Below are 21,297 nucleotides of genomic sequence, written 5' to 3'. Positions count from 1 at the left end.
TTAAAACCTAAATAAATAAGTGGAATAAACAAAAGAAAAATTCCATGGTAGACGTTAGTGCTCCCACTGACAGCTGTTTAGAACTGCCTCTTCCTCCTCCTCCTCTTCCTCCTCTTCCTCTTCCTCCTCCTCCTCTTCCTCCTCCTCCTCTCCTGCCTCTTCCTGCTCCTCCTCCTCCTCCTCATGTAACCCAGCATCTGGGCAGCTCTTCTTTGTCAATCACAGGATGTGGGAGGGACTCATTTTATGCATAGTACTAGCCTTCTGTATGCTGCAAGCCTCCCTGAGAACATCTGCCACTGTCTTAAATAGGGCCAGTGTATCTACCCAACTTATAGTCTCAGGGGAGGCAGTTCCTGTGCCTGCCCAAAAGGCTGTGACACATAAGTAGGGATCAAAATCCAAGATGAAAAGGCAGTTCATGCCAGCTCTGATCCTCTGGTCCTCTGACTGGGCAAAGATCATAGACACATAATTTTTTACCACTTTTCCAAACTTAAGTTTTAGAAGCTTCGAATGTATGAATATTTTTCCCTCCTTTTCATTAAGAAAGGACTTTGCCTTCCACTCTCGAATCTTGCGGTCTTTCACATAACCCTTTGTCATTCAGATTGCCTTCAACCAAAATACTAATTCAACCAACAGAGTCAACTAATCTGGACCCTTGGAGCTCTCAGAGACTGAACCAACAATCAAAGAGCATACACAGGCTGGACCTAGGCCTCCTGCACATACGTAGCAGATGTGCAGCTTGGTCCTCATGTGGGTCTGCTAGAAGCTGGAGTGGGAGATGTCCCTATAGCTGTTGCCCATCTGTGGAATCCATCACCCTAACTGGGCTGTCTTGTCTGGCCTCAGTGGGAGAGGATGTGCCTAACTCTGCAGAAACTTGATTTTCCAGGGTGGGGGGATACTCAGGGGCCCTCCACCTGGTCAGAGAAGAATGGGAGGAGGCATAGGGAGAGGAACTGTGTGAGGGGAGGACCAGGATGGGTATCAGTGACCAGGATGCAAAGTAAAAGAATGAATGAATGAATGAATGAATGAATGAATGGGAAACAATAAGATAACAGCATAATCTAATCATTCTAAAATATTAGGCTATAGATTTAACGTAGTACTTAAGAGTAATGTTTCAATTTCTTTCAAAATCATAATCATTAAACTTAAGATAACAGCAACAAAATACTTCTTCAATCCTACATCTCCTCATCTTGCATTTTTCATATTTATGACCTCCCATTGTATTCTTATTTAGCCATTCATTTGCCTAATTTCTCTTCTTTTTATGTGTTCTGTTGTGCTTTTACATCTGCCACCCTTCATGTCTGTTCCTGGAGATGGACTTTCAGTCTTTCAGTTTGCACCAGGAGCAGTCTTCTAAACCTCAAGGGTTTGATGCCTTCTCAACTTATTACCCAGTGTGGCAGCTTCTCTTCCCGCCACTTCCCCAACACAAAGCGGACCCAGTGGTTATGGTGCTGGGAGGTCGTTTCTGTAAGTGACCACAGTCAGTCACCTACGGTGAAAAAGACGGACTGTAGCTCGAAAATGGTGAAACTAACCAGACTGTCAGAGACCAAGGCCACGGACTTGACTCTAGTCTTTAAAGGACTAATTATTAATAATCAAGTGAAATGTCCCTTATACTTCACCATAATAGGTAGGTGGCAACATCAGGTTAATGTTTAAAGGCATGCAAATGTTTTCATCTACTGGGTAGAAGACTAATATGAGAAACCATTATTACTATCTCTGATAATAAGGTATACATGCCAAACCAAATTTTATACAATAGCTACATATAGTGGATATGTAATATATACATATAATATATATATATATATATATATATATATATATATATATATGTACATATATACTTAAGAAGTAAGTATACATATATGTCACTTAAGAAGTATCACTCTAAATATTAAATTTATATATTAGAAATATGTTGGTGAAGGGCAATCACAGTTTAGCTAAGTTTTTTTTTTCCATGCAGACACTTAAAGAGCTTTCTACACATCATTCCAAAAGTTCAGGATCAATTTGGAGGACTCCATGATCATTTATTAACCCCTAGTACTGAAATTACTATGCTCTGTAAAAATGTGTAAGGTTAGGTTTACATCCTTGCAAAGTCTGCACTGCCGTGGGGATGGACTTAGCTTGTCAAGACGACAGAAGAGGAGGCTAAGAACAGCATTGAGCGGACAGCCCATTCTGGTGAAGGTTCAGAACAAGAACCACTGTGTCAGGCTGCTGTGACAGGCTCACCACACAGCTGGGGACTCAAGGGAGGTTTGTGAGACAGAAGTATGTCTACATATTTGTTTTCAGTGGCTGCTATAGCAAATGACCACAAACTGCTTTTTCTAACAAAGCGGAAGTTCATGGTCCCACATTTCTTGTGGCCAGCAATCTGAAAAAAGATTTGGGAAGAGGCAGTTCCTTCTGGAGGATTTCCATATAAAGACATCCCACTTCCCCCTGGCTTCTTGTGGCTGCCTGAGATCTCGAATGCTGCCTGGCATGTAGACATGTTGCACAGTCTCCCTCTCCGTCTTTAAGCTCTCATCTCTGCCCTCTCATCTCCTAAGAAAGACAACAGTTAACGGATTAAAGGCTCATTGTAAGCCCCAGATCTCATCTCAGGATTCTTAACTAATTGTGTGTGCCAAGACATTGTTTTAAAGTAAGCTCACACTTAATTTAAGCTTTAGCATAAATTTGAACTTTGTAGAGCTAGGAATAAAGTAGGGGACAGGATTATTCATCCCACTGAAGAGTAGGTTAACATTCACTTACTCAGAGAACTCTGAAGGAATTTAATCAAACAGATATAGACACAAAGATAATAGATATTGAGACCAGTCTGTCTGTATGGAAATTTTAAATGTGATTCAAACATGGGCAGCTAGCAAACCCTTCCCTGAGAAGGATTCAGAGGATTCCCTGTGTGTCCACAGACTAGAGACAACAACAATGAAATAGATAGCTTTAGAAAAGCTGTTAATTTCTGAGTCCATACTGATGTGCCAGATGCTATTATGGTTTGCATTCATTTTCATCTTAAAGCTTCATGAAAATTCTATGATGTGAATGCTAACATTATACCCAGTTTACAGGTGAAGTAATCAAGACTGAGTTCTTGTGTCACTCTCCATGGAATAGAAGAGTTTGAACTCAAACAGTCACAGGAGGATACACTGTACTGGGGAAGGTGCCATGCTGTGGGAGGCTGTCCAGATGAAGGAGAAGGTGAGGGAAGTTAGGAAAGGGACTGGATGCCAGTCCGATAGGGGGTGGGAGTCCTGAGAGTTTGCAGAGAATGTATATCGGAAGTTAGAAGAGGATGCGCCTTGGCGTGAGGCAGAGTTAGGACTATGCATCAATGCTTACAATTCAGGATGGAGAGGCCACACAATATACAACAGGTCTAGGGGCTTTTGCAAGGGATTCCCCCCCCCCCCAACAAATTATCTGGAGGTGTTAAGGGCTTGCACTAGGGAGGTGGTGCATACGGCTCCTTTCAAATGTGCTGGAGGAGTTGATGTGATGGGGGGACATCCTCTTTCTCTTCTCTCTTCTCTCTTCCACAGAATCTACAGGAGGCAGTATAAAACATCATTATACAGCATGTATATGGTTTATTCTGCGGACAGCCTTACTTCCCAAAAAGTTGTGCTATTTGTTCTGTGGATTGAAACAATTCGTTTTTTTTTTTTTTCCTGTTCCCACCCAAAGGATTTGGTTATAATACACTATCAACAGAAGCATGAGTGATCCCTTCCCATATAATTATAGGGTGTGCCACAGTGCAGATGTCTCCATGCAAAGCAGGAGTAGCCTGCAATTAGTGAGGAGAATTCTGCAGTAAATGTGGTCAGAGGCAAAGGTTTGCTCTAAATTCGACAGCTTGAGCTATATATAGATTGTTGGCTTTTTTTTTTTTTGCCTTTGTCAAGGACATCTTTGCTTCATCTGAGGACTTACTATAAAATAACATTCTCGCTATGGATGCCATATGTAAAAGCTGGTTTCACTTTGGATCTCCCCGACAAATTGTCTGAATAATCCATTATGAAAATGTCTCTGTGTTTCCCTGCATCTGGAAGGTGTGCATATGAATTTATAATGCACATGAGAGGCAGAAGCCAGCGCGCCGTCCATGTGATTGTAAATCACTTGATGATGGACGGTAACCACATTAAGACTGAACCACAAATGAAAAATAAGAATGGACTCTAACCAGGAACTGGCTCTCAGAATCCAGGCCCTCTCAGGCATTTTATTCCTAAGTGTGCAGAATGTAAGAGATGCTTGAGAAATCACATTAACTAATGTCAACCATGCGTAGAACATGGGATGTAGGGCTAGCTACCTTTGAAGTGCTTGCTTCATGAAGAGATAGAACGGGTCACTGTACACTTAAGCAAATACACTGTGGCTGAATATGAATCGGCTTACGCCAAAGACCTCTACTCTGAAGTTCAAAGTCAAGTCAAAATGGGGAACACATTAAGGGCATTATGGAGTAAACAACTGAATTCAAAGCGCTGTACTCATAGATCACTACTTTGCTCAGCCATCGTCAGAGAAGCTTCCCCCAATAGATGGCAACAGATATAGAGACCCAGAGCCGGACTTCATGCAGAGTGAAAGATCCTGGCTCACTCAGCTCTGAATGGGATGCCTCCATCAAATCCTTGCCTCCCCTAAAGCTCAGGGAAGCAGGTAGAAAAGGAAGGAGTGTAACAGCCAGAGCGGATAGAGCACACCATGCCCTGTAGACCAACATGAGCAAAACCCGTATGAACTCCAGAGACTGAGGCAGTGTGCACAGGGCCTGCACATACTCGTGCCATGTCCCCTGCTTAAGTATTACAGCTTCCAGTTTAGTACATTTAGGGGATTTCTGAGAGTGCCAATAAGAAGGCCTAGGATTTTGGGGCCTTATCCTAGGCCCTTTTCCTTCTGTTGGTTTGTCCTGTCCAGCTTTGATGTAATTTTTGTTTTGTTGGATTATATTTTAATATTATCTACTAGAAGCCTGATCTTTTCTAACGAGAGACAGAAAGGGAGTCGATCCAGAGGGGAGGGGCGGTGGGGAGGAATTGGGAGGAGTGGGAGGGGAATCATAAACAGGATATATCATGTGAGAAAAAAATCTGTTTTCAAGGAAAATTAAGTTGAACAGTTCTCCATGACATTATGGTAATATTCTATAGGAAAATAACTTTAAATACTGATCAATATCATACTGCTCTGATTGGTCTTTTAGGGTAAAACGCTGTCGCTTTTGACCATGAGTGTTCTCACAGAGGCCACTCGACATTATGATCTATGAATGCCAAGTTCCTTCTTCAGACAAAACTCGGATTAGTGACCAATGAACTCTGAAAACATATGTTTTATAGTAGTCACCATACACATCTACAGAAGAAATTTTAAAGCTAAATTAATTTGTTTGACACAACATCTCAGTATCAATATTGAAAAAGGAAAATAATTTCATAAATACCTAGAAACTTTAACTTATGCATACCATATTAAAATTGATATCTAATGAAATAAAATGCAATGTCCCGCTCCTACTTAGTACTAGCAGCGTTAAATTGTTCACAGCCTACTCAGGCAGGCCATCTTCCTTGTTTTCACTGTTTGCTGCTATCTACGTGCAGTAATGTCAGGGCTCCTGCAGCACATCGGAGAGGGAGGATGTCACGACGGAGAAATGTGCCTACAATCTGAAACTCAACTCTACCCTCTGGAGATCACAAAGTTTGCATTACCCTGTAGACTTATTGCAATGGTTTAAAATTTAAAATGCGGAATGTCTCCACAGCTTCGTGTGGTGAATGTTGTTGTCACTACTTTGGGAAGATCTGGAAACATTAAGATTGTGCCTTGTGGGAAGAAATGAGTTACTAGGGGTGTGACCATGGAGGCTGAATATCTTCCTGAATCCTCTGACTCACTGCCTGTCTGGAACATCAGAAACTTCTGCCCCACACTCCCTCTGCCATGATATTCTACCTGCATGGAAGCTTAGAATCAGCAGAGGTGAGCATCAGGTACTGGAACCTCTAAAACAGTGCGAACCAAAATAAATCCTTCCACGCTTAAATAGAGCTACACAGATATTTTGTCAAAGCAACACAGATTTATATATTAACAAGATACATCAACTAAAGTGCCAAGATGCCTAAGCATGTATATGTTTACAAGTGCAAAAAAAAAAAAAAAAAAAAAAGTGACCAGTCAGGGAAATGTAAGGACTCACTACCATAAACTTTTTGAATGAATGATCATTAATGTATCTGAGTCCCTCCTTAAAATTTAGTCACTGGAGTGGCCTGGGGGCTTAGTGCTCAGAGCACTCACTGCTCTTGCAAAGGACCTGGGCTCAGATCCAATCACCTGCATGGCTGCTTACAAATGCTGTGACTCCAAATGCAGGCATTCTCCTGCCGTCCTCTGGCCTCTGTTGGCTCCTGCACACATGAGGTGCACATAAACTAACACAGGTTCACACATGGACAAAGCAAATGAACAAGAAAGCAAAGCAAACAATACAGTTCCAGCCAAGAAGTATGGCATCAATACATCATGCTTCGACCTCTGACCTTGGCTAAGAAGGCAGTTGGGACTTTATTGAAAGGCAGTTTTAAAATGACATTTTCCAGCTAAAGGCTAAGCACGTGGTTTTGAATTGCATTTAAGTAACTCAACTTTTCAAGCATTAAATAAATGTCTTTGGTTAGTTTCTGATCCTGTTTCTAGGGTTTCTTTGTCATCTAAAGTTTGTAGGGCACAATATAATACAGCATATGTCAACTATTTCACATCTGAAAGATATGTGTGTTAGTTCTGAATTTATAGTTACCCTAAACCATATCCTATGTTACAATTCATGAGATTGTCCCACATTTGCTACACATATCAAATTATTATAAGAATAATTTTATTTGAAATATTTGCCTCTTTAGACAGGAAAACGGAGTGTTAGAGTGTTTTATACTTGTCTCTTCTTCCTCCTCCTCCTCCTTCCCCTCTTCCTCCTCCTCTTCCTCCTCCTCCTCCTCCTCCTCCTCCTCTTCCTCCTCCTCGTCCTCCTCCTCCCAATCTGTGCTGTCTTCTAAGTAAGTTGATATATTTTGAGGGAACAGTTCGGAATATTGAGCCTTATTGAGGGAAGGGGCATTGCTCTATCAGAAGTGCTGAACACCACCCCATCTATAAGGCACTGTCCTTCAGTTCATATCCTTGGGAATCACGAGTGTGTCTAAAAGTAATTTACTCTGATTTTCAAAGCTTAATATAATTAGTTTTCTATTCTTTCAATTACTTGGAGAAAAATTAACATCTCCAAAACCAAATGGTCTGCCCTAAAAGCATATATACAGATAGCATTATATGAACTGAGTAATGTGTGTGAGTGTGTATGTATGTGCATACACATATATATGACAAAACAATTAAAGAGAAAGAGTAAATGGGTTTGAAAGAGAACAGGGGGATTAGACTACATGAGAAGAGTTAGAGAAAGGAAAGAGGCGGACAATGGTTATCTTAATCACGGTTTCCTCGGTATGAAGAAACTCCTTTACCAAGACAACTTTTAAAACGTGCATTTAATTCTGGGCTTGCTTATATTTTCAGAGGGTTTAAGTCCATGATCAAGGATGGATGCAGACAGGAATGGTAATGGAGCAGTAGCCAAGAACATTATATCCTACAAGCATAAGCAGCAGAGAGAAAGGGGGGTAGAGTTGGCATGAAATTTGAAACCTCAAAGCTCGTCCCCCAACCTCCAGGGACGTGCCTTGGCCAGTGAGTTCACGTTTACTCCAGTATAGCCAAACCTCCCAATCCTTCTCAAACAGTTCCACTAACTGGAGACTGAGAATTCAAGCATACTAAACATATAAACCCATGGGGACATTCTCAGTTAAACTGCCGCATTATACTTCCTGGTCCCCATAGTTGTATAATAATGCAAAATATATTCAACTTCAAAAGTCTCCACAGTCCTTCACAATTTCAACACTGTTTACAATTTCAAAACTTCTTCTGAGACTCTGTTTTAACTGTAACCTCCTGTAAAACCAAAATAAAAAAGCAGATTAAATATTTCCAATACACAATTGCATAGAATATTTATTACCATTCCCAAAAAAAGTAAGAAAAAAGGGGACATAGTGAGGAAATAATGGGCCAAAGCAAGACTGAAACCCAACAAAGAAAACTCCAGATCCTGCATCTCCAAGTCTGATGTCAAATCCCTCTTCAGATCTACAACTCTTTCCAACTTTGTCGACTGCTACATACTTACCTCTTGGGCTAGTTCCAGACCTGCTACGGGCTCTTCTTGGGAGGCAACTCATGACTCTGGCATCTCCAACATCCTGGGGTCCCCAATACAATACAATCTTCACTTTCCTAGCTTCATGCAGTGGCCTCTCCAGGCCACGGTGCAGGGACTGCCCTGACACACACGTGGCCTCAGTATGTTAAGGTAAATCCCACAGGAAGATGCACAACTTCTTTTCTGTATTCTTCTTGACACTGAAGGCAGAACCAGATGGCTGTCGCTGCCAAGCTCTTCAGCTTCCTGAGGCTGGAACCTGGCTCCCTTCTTGAGTTACATTTGCATGAGCTTTCCTTTGCTGTTTAGGCCTAAGGAATCCCTTCAGCCCCTTCCCTTCACAGGTTGTGGGATTCCTTGGTTGGAGTCTTGCTCTGGGGTTGCCACACCTTTTATTTCATTTAGGACTGGACTTTTCTTTGAAGTTCTCATCATCTTGAGCACAGGACTTGGCTCCACCAGCACATTTCCTGGTAGTCCTTTGCTCCCCAGACTGTACATTTTGTACTTCTTTTTGTGCTGTGTTCTCCTTTCATTATAGGTCTGTATACAAATGAATACTTGAAATGTTCTTGAAATGTTCTCTGCCGATGACATTAATTCAAAAAATCTTTAATTTAGCCTCAAGTCGATTTTTAGGACAAGGGCAGCAGCAACATTCCTTGACAGAATATTGCAAGAACAGTCTCTAAGTCAAGCCAATAGGACCCTGTCTTTTTCTATAGCTCTTGAGTTGGGCCTACATAGTTGCATAGCACCAAGCACTACTGCTTTCTCTGTTCCTACCAGGATCTCCCATTAAGCTTTTCTTACAGAATTAAATCATTTTCCTAATCTAAAGTGTCAATTTCTACCTTCTGCCAAGAAACAGCATGGTCAGGCCTATCACAGCCCCTTGTGCCAACTTCTATCTTAGATACCATTTTATTGCTGTGAAGAGATGGCATGACTAAAACAACTTATAAGAGAAAACATTCTATTGGGAGCTAATGTAAAGTTTCAGAGGGTAAGTCCATGAGCATCCTGGCTGGAAGCAGACATTCATGGTGCTGTACCAGTAGCTGAGGGCTTTACCTCCCAATCAGAGACAGAGACAGAGGCAGAGAGAGAGAGAGAGAGAGAGAGAGAGAGAGAGAGAGAGAGAGAGAGGACAGAGACAGATAAAAAGAGAGAGAGTAAGAAATCATGTGCTATATTATAATTTTATTATTATTATTACTATTGGATATTTTATTTATTTACATTTCAAATATTATCTCCTTTCTTGGTTTCCCCTCCAGGAACCCCCTGTCCCATTCCCCCTCTCCCTGCTTCTATAAGGGTGCTCCCCCACCCACCCACTACCACCTCACTGCCCTGGCATTCCCCTCCACTGGGGCATTGAGCCCTCACAAGACCAAGGGTCTCTCGTTCCATTGATGCCAGACAAGTCCATCCTCTGCTACATATGCGGCTGGAGACATGGGTTCCTCCATGCGTACTCTTTGGTTGGTGACTTAGTCTCTGGGAGCACTGATTTTGAAATGTCAAAGTCCACCCCCCAATAATATACCTTCACCAGTAAGACAACATCTACTCCAACAAAGCCCCATGTCCACATCATTTCCAAATAGTTGCACAAACTGTGGACTAAGCTTTCAAACATGCAAGATGATGGGGCCCATTTTCATCCAAGTCACCACAATGGTTTACCTATACTATAATCTTCAATAATAAATTTATATTTTATAAAGTTTAAGCAAAGTGTTTCTGCTTTTACATAAGCCTAATAGTAGCAGGGCCAGAAAACCACACACTAAACCTCTGAAACAATGAGTCCAAATAAGGTTTTGTTCCTCAGTGGAAGTTAGGAGTAACTAAAAAAGAATAGGTGTCTACTAATATCAGAAAACAATGGACTTTATACTTTAAAATGATAATTACTAAGAAAGGAGTCATATGCTGAAAACAGGGTTTTAGGGTATTATTACAACTGAACAAGAAACTGTCTCTATAGCATTATTTCTTACAGTAGCCAGGACACTGAAGCAACCAGGTGGCCACTGAGGAGTGGACAGTGTGTTGAACATGACATTTTCCAGAGGGAAACACCATGGATAGAGTTTTAGGAATAACATAAAGTCGTCACAGAGTATGTGTGCAATTCCAACAGAATGAAGTGCACAGAGCAGTAAAATGTAGATAGGTGACATAGTAGGACAGTAACTTTTAGGTATGAAGGGAGAAAGACTAGGGAATTGTTCATTCATGGGCTGAGGAGTTGAGATTAACAAGATTAAAAGCTATCAGGACAAGTGACAGAGATGGCTGCCTCCTGGATGCTTTAAATCTCCAGAAGACAATGTAAATGTACCCTCCAAACTCATGCTGGAAAAATGACTAATGCACTAGGGTGACATAGGGTGAGCCGGTCACTGGGCCTCCTCCCTCATGAGCACAATGAAGGCCTTTACAAATAGGTCTCACATAGCATTCTGCCCCATTTCCCCTTTGCTCATCACCATGAGTCAGCATGTGATCTTTGCCTTTGCGTTCCTTTCACCATGTGAGTGTTCGGAAAGACCTGGATGCGAAGGCCATTGTGCTTCGTGCAACCTGAAGCAGTTGTGTGTCTCTAAAACAGTGAGACACTTTGCTATAGTAACACAAAGGCCTAGCTGAAGTGCACACTTTAAATGGTTAGAAGATGATCAACTTTGTAATGAGCTTTTTCCATAACGACATTTTGAAAATATAAATATGGAGTCTGAATAAAATATTTTCAACTGTTAACAGCATATATATTATATTTTGAATGTGGAATACAATAAAATTGATTTTCCTGAGCTTCTTTTTTAATGTGGCTAACAGAAAAATCAAATTGCACCTCTAGAAGGTGTTAGATTAGTGTGAGACAGTTAGATGCAGCGTAAAAGGAAGTCTCCTTGGCTCGAGTTTCACCTGACTCCCGTTCAATGAGACTGTGGTTCCGCTACTCATCCAGTTGTCTTGTTATTGAGTCTTGCATTCTTCCTTATAGGTTTGCTAAAAGAAATCTTTACTAAACTATATTGCAATCACTGGTACACTTTTATCCACTCTAACAGGTTGTGAGTTCTCCCGTAAGATCTGGAGTGACCTGTACTGAGTAAAATAACAGACAGGAGGCTGGAAGCCCCAAAGATTTGGTCTCAATTATGCCCTTACTGCTGAGTGTATGTGTGAATTTGAAAATATTATTTGAATATTAATGTGCAGGTTATATAAGAGATTGTGCCAAGGCCTGACTTATTGTATTGCACATCATTTCATACAGCTTTTAAAAACACAATCAGGTTAACACCATTACCTTTAAAAGGGTTTGGTGATTAAATAGAGGTGTTTCTAGATCCTCACCTGGGCTTAATGAGAGGTTTCCATAGAAAGGCATTACTGAACTTCACACAGTTTGATAATGGAAGGACTATACTGTGATATTATCACATTTTTATATATTTAAATTACACCATATCTCTTAATTATTGAATTCATTGTCATTAGTGGGCAGTGAATGCTTACACGTTAAGGAAGCCAAGCTAGATGTGGTACACACTCTCCCAAGTGTACTTAGGAGGATGGGGGAAAGGAGAGGGAGGAGCGCCTTGCTGGGGGTTCCTCTTAAAGGCTGATCATTTTCCCAGAACTTTCCCTACACAGCGGAGGTTTCAAATATCAAAGAGTGTTTGGCATGGCAGCAGGAGTGGAGCACATCTGGGAGCGAGCATCTCAGGTGGTGGGGAATGCCCAGCACACTCGCAGATGGCTACTGATGAGCTGACAACATGGCAGCTGATGGTGCCGGTTAGAGGCATGTATGGGAAAGTTCTTGGTCCTTTAATGATGAAATAGGGCACAATGAAAATAAGAGGTAAAAAATAAACAATGAGATAATCACATAAACCACAACTAAAATTAGCCACATCAAAATCATATATTTTTGAATGCCAGACCTCAAGAAGAATATTCATAAGTATTCCTAACCTCCTCTATCCCATTGCATTATATATATAGATAGATAGATAGTAGATAGATAGATAGATAGATAGATAGATAGATAGATAGATAGATAGATTAGTTACTACTCCCTCTTCTCACACTTATAAGTCAGCACCTAGTTTCTTGTAAAACAAGTCAAGTTGTTATGATAAGACTAATTTCAGTGAGAGAAGCAGACTTTCTTAAAGAAGTTTTAGGGTTAATTCTGATGGCTTAAATCATGTTTTGAAAATATAATATTCTGTCCTGTATGCTAATTTGTGACTTCCTGTAACAACAACAACTAAATGGCTTAAAAGAGACAAAAACCATGTTTCTCTGACATCAAAACATGCTTGCAAAATATTGTTTTCCTGAATTAGCTGAAATGACTGAAAGACATAAGGATTGCATTTCTATTTAACTTCATAGGCACCAGAATGTGAGAAAACCAAGAGTGCTTTGGGCAAAACGGGCTTGAGATCCCACATGACCCAGTCTTGTGAGACGAGGCACAAATCTCTTATGCAGTAAGTTTGTCTAGCTTAATTTCAACAATTGTCATGTTTTGCTTTCCTGAGTCCTTCTCTTGGTTGATGTCATGACTGACTGTTGGGAACTGGAGCTGAACACACAGACAACCTACAAGGGGCAACTGATTCATTTGCCATGATTTCCTCTGAAAATAATCACCCGAAAGCACACAATTATGCTTAGTAATTCACAGGAGTGATTTGGAACACAGAAAGATTTAATAACTAACATAAATTAATTTACTGGGCAGTCTACCATCTTGCCAACTATTTTTCTCTAGCGATGACTGACAAGATAATTTTCTGTTTACAAACCTCAGTTCACAGGAGATATATCAGAAGCATAATGGTAGAGAAAAATTACTGACTTTATTGATGAAGGTCCATGAAGTATGCCATATATTCATGGATACCTTTTTGTCATGGAGACATTAGCAATTGTCCTTTCCACATCTCTGAATATTCCTCTTGCTTTCTGTTGCTTCCTATTCCTCTGGCTGAAGAGAACCTTTATCTATATTTGTAGAACCCAGATGGGATGTAGAACACCTTTTCTTAGTAACTAGCTAGAGACGGTTTAAGTGCTGCAATCCATTGCAACGTTCAGGAGCAAGGCACACGCTATCTGATGACGCCTTCACACAGCCCCCCCCCCCCGCCTCGTTTCACCCTGAAACACAGTTTCCAAAACTGAAACAGAGAAGACAGAGTTGGAAGAGCTAGTCCCTCTGTTTTCTTCCAAGTTGGCCTTGAATAAACGTGATCCCATCCTACAAAAACGTGTTTCCCAAATATTTATGTCCAAGTGGTAGGTAGTCAGGACATTTGGATCTAGCCTGAAAAAATCCCATGTTTTTAGAGTGTGGATAATCTACTACTGGTAATAAGTTACCAAAACCATAGCTCCAATTTTTGTCTGTTCTTTTAATATTATGAAAATCAGCTTAGAAACTCAAAATTCAGTGTTTTTCTAGTTGGACAATAAATACAGGCTCATTAGTTTATAGAGGATATAATTATCCTTCTGCCATTATGTAAACATTACCCACTGCCCAGCTTCTCCTGGAATCCCTTTCCCCTCAACACTAGATAGGGCTTCTCTTTCCTATTCTATAAGCCTACCTGGCATGTCTGGAATATCGCTTTCCTGAATCACACATCACCCATACCCCACCTTACCCGATAGTGCCTGTTCCTGCTCCCTGGAATCTCCTTCCTCTTCCATTAGGTAGAGTCTGTTTCTTCTCATCCCTTAAGCAGGGTTTTTTTCTTTTTTCTGTGCTCTCCCTTCTCTGAGTCTCTGAGAAAGTATCATTCTGCCTGGAGGACTCTGACTTCTTACCTCCAAGGGATACCAGACATCCTGGATCGCCTGTCTCCACACATAAAGGTTCTCCTAGAAAACTTGCAAAATACAAAATTAAAGAACTAAGAATAGGTATCTTTTCTACATACTAATGACAAATTCTGAGAAATAAGTCAGGGAAACAATCTTATTTACAACAATTTCAAAAATTTTGGAAGATATCCAAAAATGTGAAGACATTGAATAAAGAACTTGAAAACCCAGCAGATGAAAGATCGCCCATGCGCACGGATTGACAGGTATGAAAATAGGCATCCTGTCAAGAAGAATCTACATATTCAGTGGAGTCCTCATCAAAATTAAAATGTAACTCTTCACAGAAACTGGAAAAATAATCTTAAAATTCATAGGGAAATACAAAAGACCCAGGATAGCCAAAACAATCCTTAATAATAAAAAATGCTACAAAGGAAACACGAGCCCTGATTTTAAGTGATAGTAACAAAACCAACATTGGACTGCATAAAATAGGCACGTGGATTAGTTAGACAGAATTGAAGACCCATGTATGGGCCCATACTCTTAAGGCTACTCGATTTTTGACAAAGAAGCCAACAAGACACATTGGGATGAAATGACAGCATCTTCAACAAGTGGTATGTTCAAACTGGATAGCTACATACAGCATTAAAGTAGATTATTACAGCTTTCTGTTTACACAATTCAAAAAATAAGAATACGCTTCAGCACACAGGCACCAGGAAGCTCTTTCTAAACAAACCTTGGTAGCACGGGTACCAAAACCAAGTTAACAAATAAGACCTTAAGAACCAAAGACAATTTTGTACAGAAAAGGACACCATTATGCAGGCAAAAAGGCAAAGTATACAGATAGAAAAAAAATCTTTTTTTTGAGACAGTGTTTCTCTGTGTAGCCCTGGCTGTCCTGGAACTCACTTTGTAGACCAGGCTGGCCTCGAACTCAGAAATCCACCTGCCTTGGCCTCCTGAGTGCTGGGATTAAAGGCGTGCACCACCATGCCCGGCTAGAAAAAAAAATCTTAATCAGGTACACATGTGGCAGAGGGTTATTGTCTAGAATATACAAAGAACTCAAGAAAATTAAGCACCAAGAAAACAAGCCATGTTTAATAAAAATAAAATGCAGCTTAAATGAGAGTTCTCAAAAGAGGAAATACAAACATCTGAGAAATAGCTTTTATAAAATATTCAATATACCTAGCCAGAAAGAAAATGCAAAATACTTCAAGATTTTATCTTACTCCAGTCAGAATAAGATAGATTTAAAAAAAATACAACTAAAGATGACATAGATGTGGGGATTGTGAACACTCACCCATTGTTGGTGGAAGTGAAAAACTGAGAGGAAACCAGTGTGCTGGTTCTGTGTCTGCTCAGTCTGCATGTTACTTATATGTATGCTTCTAGGCTGGCCATGTGGTATTTTATAACCAATTGCTTTTTACTAAAGACTTGAAAAATGCAGAAATTTACTACTGTAGAAGCCTAAGATTGTGTGTGTGTGTGTGTGTGTGTGTGTGTGTGTGTGTGTGTTTAAATATAGTTACCTTATAATGGGGAGAAAATTCCTGTCATAATAATAAATGCTGTCAAATTAAAATCTTAGTACCAGATATGACATACTACTGCTCAAGTTATTTGTCAGTACTGTTCCATAGACTGGCCCATAAAACATTACAGGCTATTGTCATTGCTCTTGAATACTTTTCAGAAGTTGACACAAGACCTTACTGCTGAAGACATTACATACTTGAGTCATAGAAAACAGAGAATTCAAGATGCTATGGATCTGAAAGATATGGTGATATTTACATCCATAAATTACAACATTCCTCAAACCTCAGCAAAAAAAAAAAAGATTCTATATGCAGGAGATAGTAATTAGTATACACCCACAACTGGACAACAATCATCGAATAAAAAAGAGACGGTGGAATACTAGGCTCTAAATGGGACATTTGTATCACACTCCCAAACCCAAGAGCTCAAGGATCATGGTGGAGGAGGGGACAAAAATATTTAAGTTGTAGAGGAAATTGACATATTCACTAAAAGGGCATTTCTTAGACATAACAGAGCTATTGCACACAAGAATTCAGAGACTGCATGCACAAGACCTGTTCAAGATCTAGACTGCCAAATTTTGGCAACTGATGGCTACTGGAGAAGAAAAGACCAGTTTTCTTTAGGTATATGGTTCAAGATGTACACTGCATGTGTACCATCGACAGACCAGTAGATGCTCCTACAATAATATGCATTTCATTTAGTCTAAAATCTCATTGGAACTCATTCGGAAATCTCAATGTACTTATGAGATCAAGTCAATAAATACTTTAAAGATTTTCTTGATTCCTTCGAAGGTTTTGAATCAATGGTGTGAAGCAGAGATCATAGCATTTTCTAATAAAATAATATTTGAGTTCCTATTCAGTGGTAAAGTGGTCGCCTTGGTCAATGTTCTCTTGCTATGAATAGACATCATGACCATGGCACTGCTTACTAAATAAAGCATTTAAATTGGAGCTTGTTCAAAGCTTCAGTGGTGAGGAACATGGCAACACATAGGTAGACATGGTGCTAGTAAAGTTGCTGAGAATTCTACATCCAGATCCACAGGCAATAAGAAGATACAGAGATGTTGGGCCTGGTTTTCCTCTTGAGAGCTACCCCTAGATACTCACTTTCACTAACAGGGCCACACCTTGTAACCTTGCTTAAGCAGGGCCACTCCCTGGTGACCAAGCATTATATATATATGAACCTATGAGCTCCATTTTCATTCAAATCACTACAGAGGCAAAAAGTAAAATGAATTATATTTTCATTAAATTAAAATTTTAATATTTGTAACTGGCCATTAGTGACTATCCTATTGGATAATTTCAGCCACATATAAAAAAATAAAGTCCAGTGTGAGGTAACATTATGGTTATCTTACCTAAAAATTTTACATAAAACTTACTAAAATGTCAAGTCATTCATTTTATCAAATCATACTGATTGTATCTATGTGTTTTATTTGCTGGCTATTTGAGGAAGCTTATATTTTTATTGATATTTTTAAAACAACCTTGTTCCTTATTGCTGTTCCCTGTATTTTGGTAAATATATAAGGATAACTCAGATTTTAGTGCACTTCAATCACATGTTGGTCATAATCGGAGGTAATTTAGTTCAACTTTCCCTCTATTTAAATTCCTCTGCCCATCCCCCCTTTGAAGATGTAGGCTTCCCTCCCCGTGTGTGTGTGTGTGTGGGGGGGTGCAAGGGTGACCTTGAGCTTGGAATCTTCATACTTCAGCATTCTTCATGCTAGAATTACAGGTTTGTGATAGGGTTACCGTGTGGAATTTTATAGGTTTCTACTCATCTTTTCTGCATGTAGTAATATCACTAACTGTGAGATCTTCACTCATCAGCCTTCATCCCAAGGCTTGTGTCAGATCTGTGAATCCTCTAAGGCAGCTGCACAAAGTAAGGTTTTGCAAAGCCACTTAAAAATACTTATTACTTTCCCTCCCTCTTTACCAATCATGTGCTTATTATTGGGTTTCAATAACTGTACTTCTGTTTTATCAGCATAATGAGTTATCTGAATCCCTCTAGTTTGCTGTAATCATTGTAATTCTTCACGTGTATCATTAGGGCTCTGTTGTGTATAAGAATGTCATATTAGCTAATTTATTCCTCATTACTGCTCATTTCAAATTTATTTTTCATTTTAATAAAAGAAAAGGAGACTTATAAAGTAACATTTTCCTTTCTGAAAACAATAATGACATCTACAATCAGTTAGAAAACTCAAAATAAAATGAGGAACATGGTTTATTAAAAGGTAGTTAGGATGCAGTCACTAAAAATGTAAAGTTTCCTTCTACCAGAGGCTTATATGTGAGAAAACACTTGGTTGAAGCATTAGGAAGGTTGAGAACCACTGGCACAGGAGGAGGAGAAGAGTGCCAGGTCAATGACATAAATGAGACCTTCAACAAGATCGTAGAAGAAAACTTCCCCAAATTAGTGCAAGACACATCTGCACTACAGGATGCACACAGAACACCAAATGCACAGGATCAGGTAAGAGGCTTTCCATGACATATTACAGTTTTAAAAAAAGTTAAAGATACAGGACAAAGAGAGCATACTGAATACATCAAGAGGGAAACCATGAGATACAAATGAAAGAAAACCCATCAAAATAACCGTTGAGCAAACCTGAGAATGTGAGAGGTGACCTTCCCCAGGGAAGAGTACATCTATTGGTTATCCAGAGCAAACAGCACTGAAAGCAAATATACAGGTAGGTAGCACTGAACCAATTGAAAAGGTTATATTTAGGGACACACACACACACAGTCTTTTAAAAGGTCATAAATATGAAAGGACATGGAGAAAAGTACATGAGAGAGTTTGGAGGGAGAAACAGGGTTGAAGAAATGTTGTAATTAAATTTTTATATAAAAAAACCAACTGATTTTTTTTCACTGGAAAATTTAAATATCAGAAGAATCTAAAGCAATGCACTTCATGTCTAAAAGAACATGACTGCTTACCTAGACTATAATACCCAGCAAAACTATCTGCCATAGGTGAAGGAGAAATACAGCTTCCCATTATTTAAGTAGGACAAAAGAATTCATGTCAACCAAAATATTCCTACAAAGAATACTAGAAGCAACAATTTGGGATGAGACAGTAATACGAATAGCCAAAGTCAAGACAATACATGAAGGAAATAAATAAAGTTATGATTACTGAAATAAAAAATAAGAATATTATACAGCAAAACAACACATGACACTCAATACAAGCCTATATATTATAATTTTAAATATTAATGAGCTTATTTTTTCAATCAAGGCAAAAGTTAGTTGAACAGATTAAGGAACAAATACACTTTTGTGTTGACCATTAAAAAATGCAAAAAAAAAAAGCCACCTTAAAATTAAAATACTAAACCCCAAAACTTCCTCACAACTGTCATCAGGCAACAAATAGGAGTTTTTATTCTGGTATATGACAAAGTAGAAAACAAATTAGAACTAATCAGAGGTGATAAAGAGTTGCCATTCATTCAAGCAAAGAGAACATTTAATAATGAAGATATTAATACTACTAAGCACATATGTACTGAACTCTGGCCCACCCAATGTCATATGAAGTGTGTTTCTGGGCTTATAAAAGAGTGGATACTTCGGTTCTTCTTACAAGAGGGAACAAAATAACTACTGGAGGAATTACAGAGACAAGGTGTGGAGCAGGGACTGAAGGAAAGGCCATCCAGAGACTGTCCCACCTGGGGATTCATCTTATACACAGTTAACAGACCCAGACACTACTGTGGATGCCAACAAGCGCTTACTGACAGGAGCCTGATATAGCTGTCTCCTGAGAGGCTCTGCCAGAGTCTGGCAAATACAGAGGTGGATGGATGCTCTCAGCCAACCAGTGGACTGGGCACAGGGTCCCCAATGAAGGAGCCAGAAAAAGGATCCAGTGAGCTGAATATATGCGGCCCTACAGGAGGAACAACAATATGAACTAACAAGTACCCCCCAGAGCTCCCAAGGACTAAACCACCAGCCAAAGAAAACATATGGTGGGACTCATGGCTCCAGCCGCATATGTAGCAGAGGATGGCCGAGCCGGTCATCAATGGGAGGGTAGGCCTTTAGTCCTGTAATGTTTGATGTCCCAGTGTAGAGAAATGCCAGGGCCAGGAAGCAGGATTTGTGGGTTGGTGAGCGGGGGGGGGGGGGAGGAGAGTGGAGGAGATAGGGGGTTTTTGGAGGGGAAACCAGGAAAGGGGATAACATTTGAAATGTAAATAAAGAAAATATCTAATAAAAAAGAAACATATTCACTTCAATTTAGCAAAATTAGATGGTTTCTCTAGGACACAGATCATATGGACAAACAAGAAACAGAAACACATTAGAGTAAAATGGCACTGTGCATCAAATAGACATTCCAGATATCTCAGAACACTGTACCCCAATACTACAGAATACATATTCTATTCAGAAGCCATGGGGCTTCTAAAAAAGAACCCCTGTCCAGGGAACTAAAACAAATCTTAACAAATTCAGAAAAACTCAAATAACTCTGTCTCTTATCTGACAGAATAAAATAAAACTAAAAATTGAGAGCAAATTAATTACTACTAATTACACAAACTCATGGAAATTAAACAAGACAAGACAGAACCGAACAAAGGAGAAATTTAAAAAGGAATAAAAAAATGTCTGGAACTAAATGAAAATGAAAACCCAACACAATGAGAATCTCTGGGAAACATTAAAAGCCACCCTGAGAGGGGAATTTAAAGTGTCAAATTCCTACATTAAAAACTCAGAAAAAGCAAGAGTAACTGACTTTATGATGCAGCTCAAGAATTTGGAAAAACAAGAGCAATCCAAATCCAGTATATGTCAAGAAGAAATAATAAAAATCAGAGAATCAATAAAATAGAAATAAGAAAATAATGGAAAGAATCAACTGATTCAAGAGTTGGGTCTTTGAGAAGATAAATGAGAACAACAGACCCTCAGGCCAATTAATCAAAGGAAAGATAGAAAGGATCCAATTAATAGAATCAGAAATGAGCAGGGAAACATTACAATAAATAGATACCAAAGAAATTGAAAATATATGAGCGAATAGTTTTTTTAAAAAACTATAGTTTATTAAATTATAAGATCTCAAAGAATTTTTTATATTCACCTAAATCACCATTAGAAAAAGGAGAGATCAACAGTTGAAACAAACACATAACACATATGAAAAGTGAAACTGTGATAAAAGATTTCCAACTAAGCAAAAAGGCCTGATGGATTCACTATGGAATTCTATCAGATTTTCAACAACTTACAACAAATACTTCCTTCTTTTTTTTTTTTTCCTGAGACATGGTGTCTCTGTGTAGCTCTGACTGTCCTGGAAGTCACTCTGTAGACCAGGCGGGCCTCGAACTCATAAATCTGACTGCCTTTGCCTCCCAAGTGCTGGGATTAAAGGTGTTTGTCACCACTGCCTGGCCAAAAAAT

General features: G+C 39.4%; 1 protein-coding gene across 2 annotated transcripts in view; it reads right to left on the bottom strand.

Moving 5' to 3' along the window:
• The window catches only part of Cfap299 (cilia and flagella associated protein 299), a 476,454-nt gene that overhangs the window by 115,288 nt on the left and 339,869 nt on the right, over positions 1-21,297 (bottom strand). Inside the window, exon 5 of one of the 2 annotated variants that reach the window (XM_021210929.1) lies at positions 68-83. The exons of the other annotated variant lie outside the window; for it this stretch is intronic. Within the exon in view, the coding sequence (XP_021066588.1) occupies positions 68-83 (16 nt within the window). The remainder of the gene's footprint in view (positions 1-67; positions 84-21,297) is intronic. 2 annotated transcript variants of the gene reach the window in all.

The sequence above is a fragment of the Mus pahari genome, chromosome 13, assembly GCF_900095145.1.
Source record: "Mus pahari chromosome 13, PAHARI_EIJ_v1.1, whole genome shotgun sequence".
NCBI classification, from domain to species: Eukaryota; Metazoa; Chordata; class Mammalia; order Rodentia; family Muridae; genus Mus; species Mus pahari.
The sequence above is the reverse complement of the archived record's forward strand: the minus strand, read 5'-3'. Positions and strand labels throughout refer to the sequence as shown.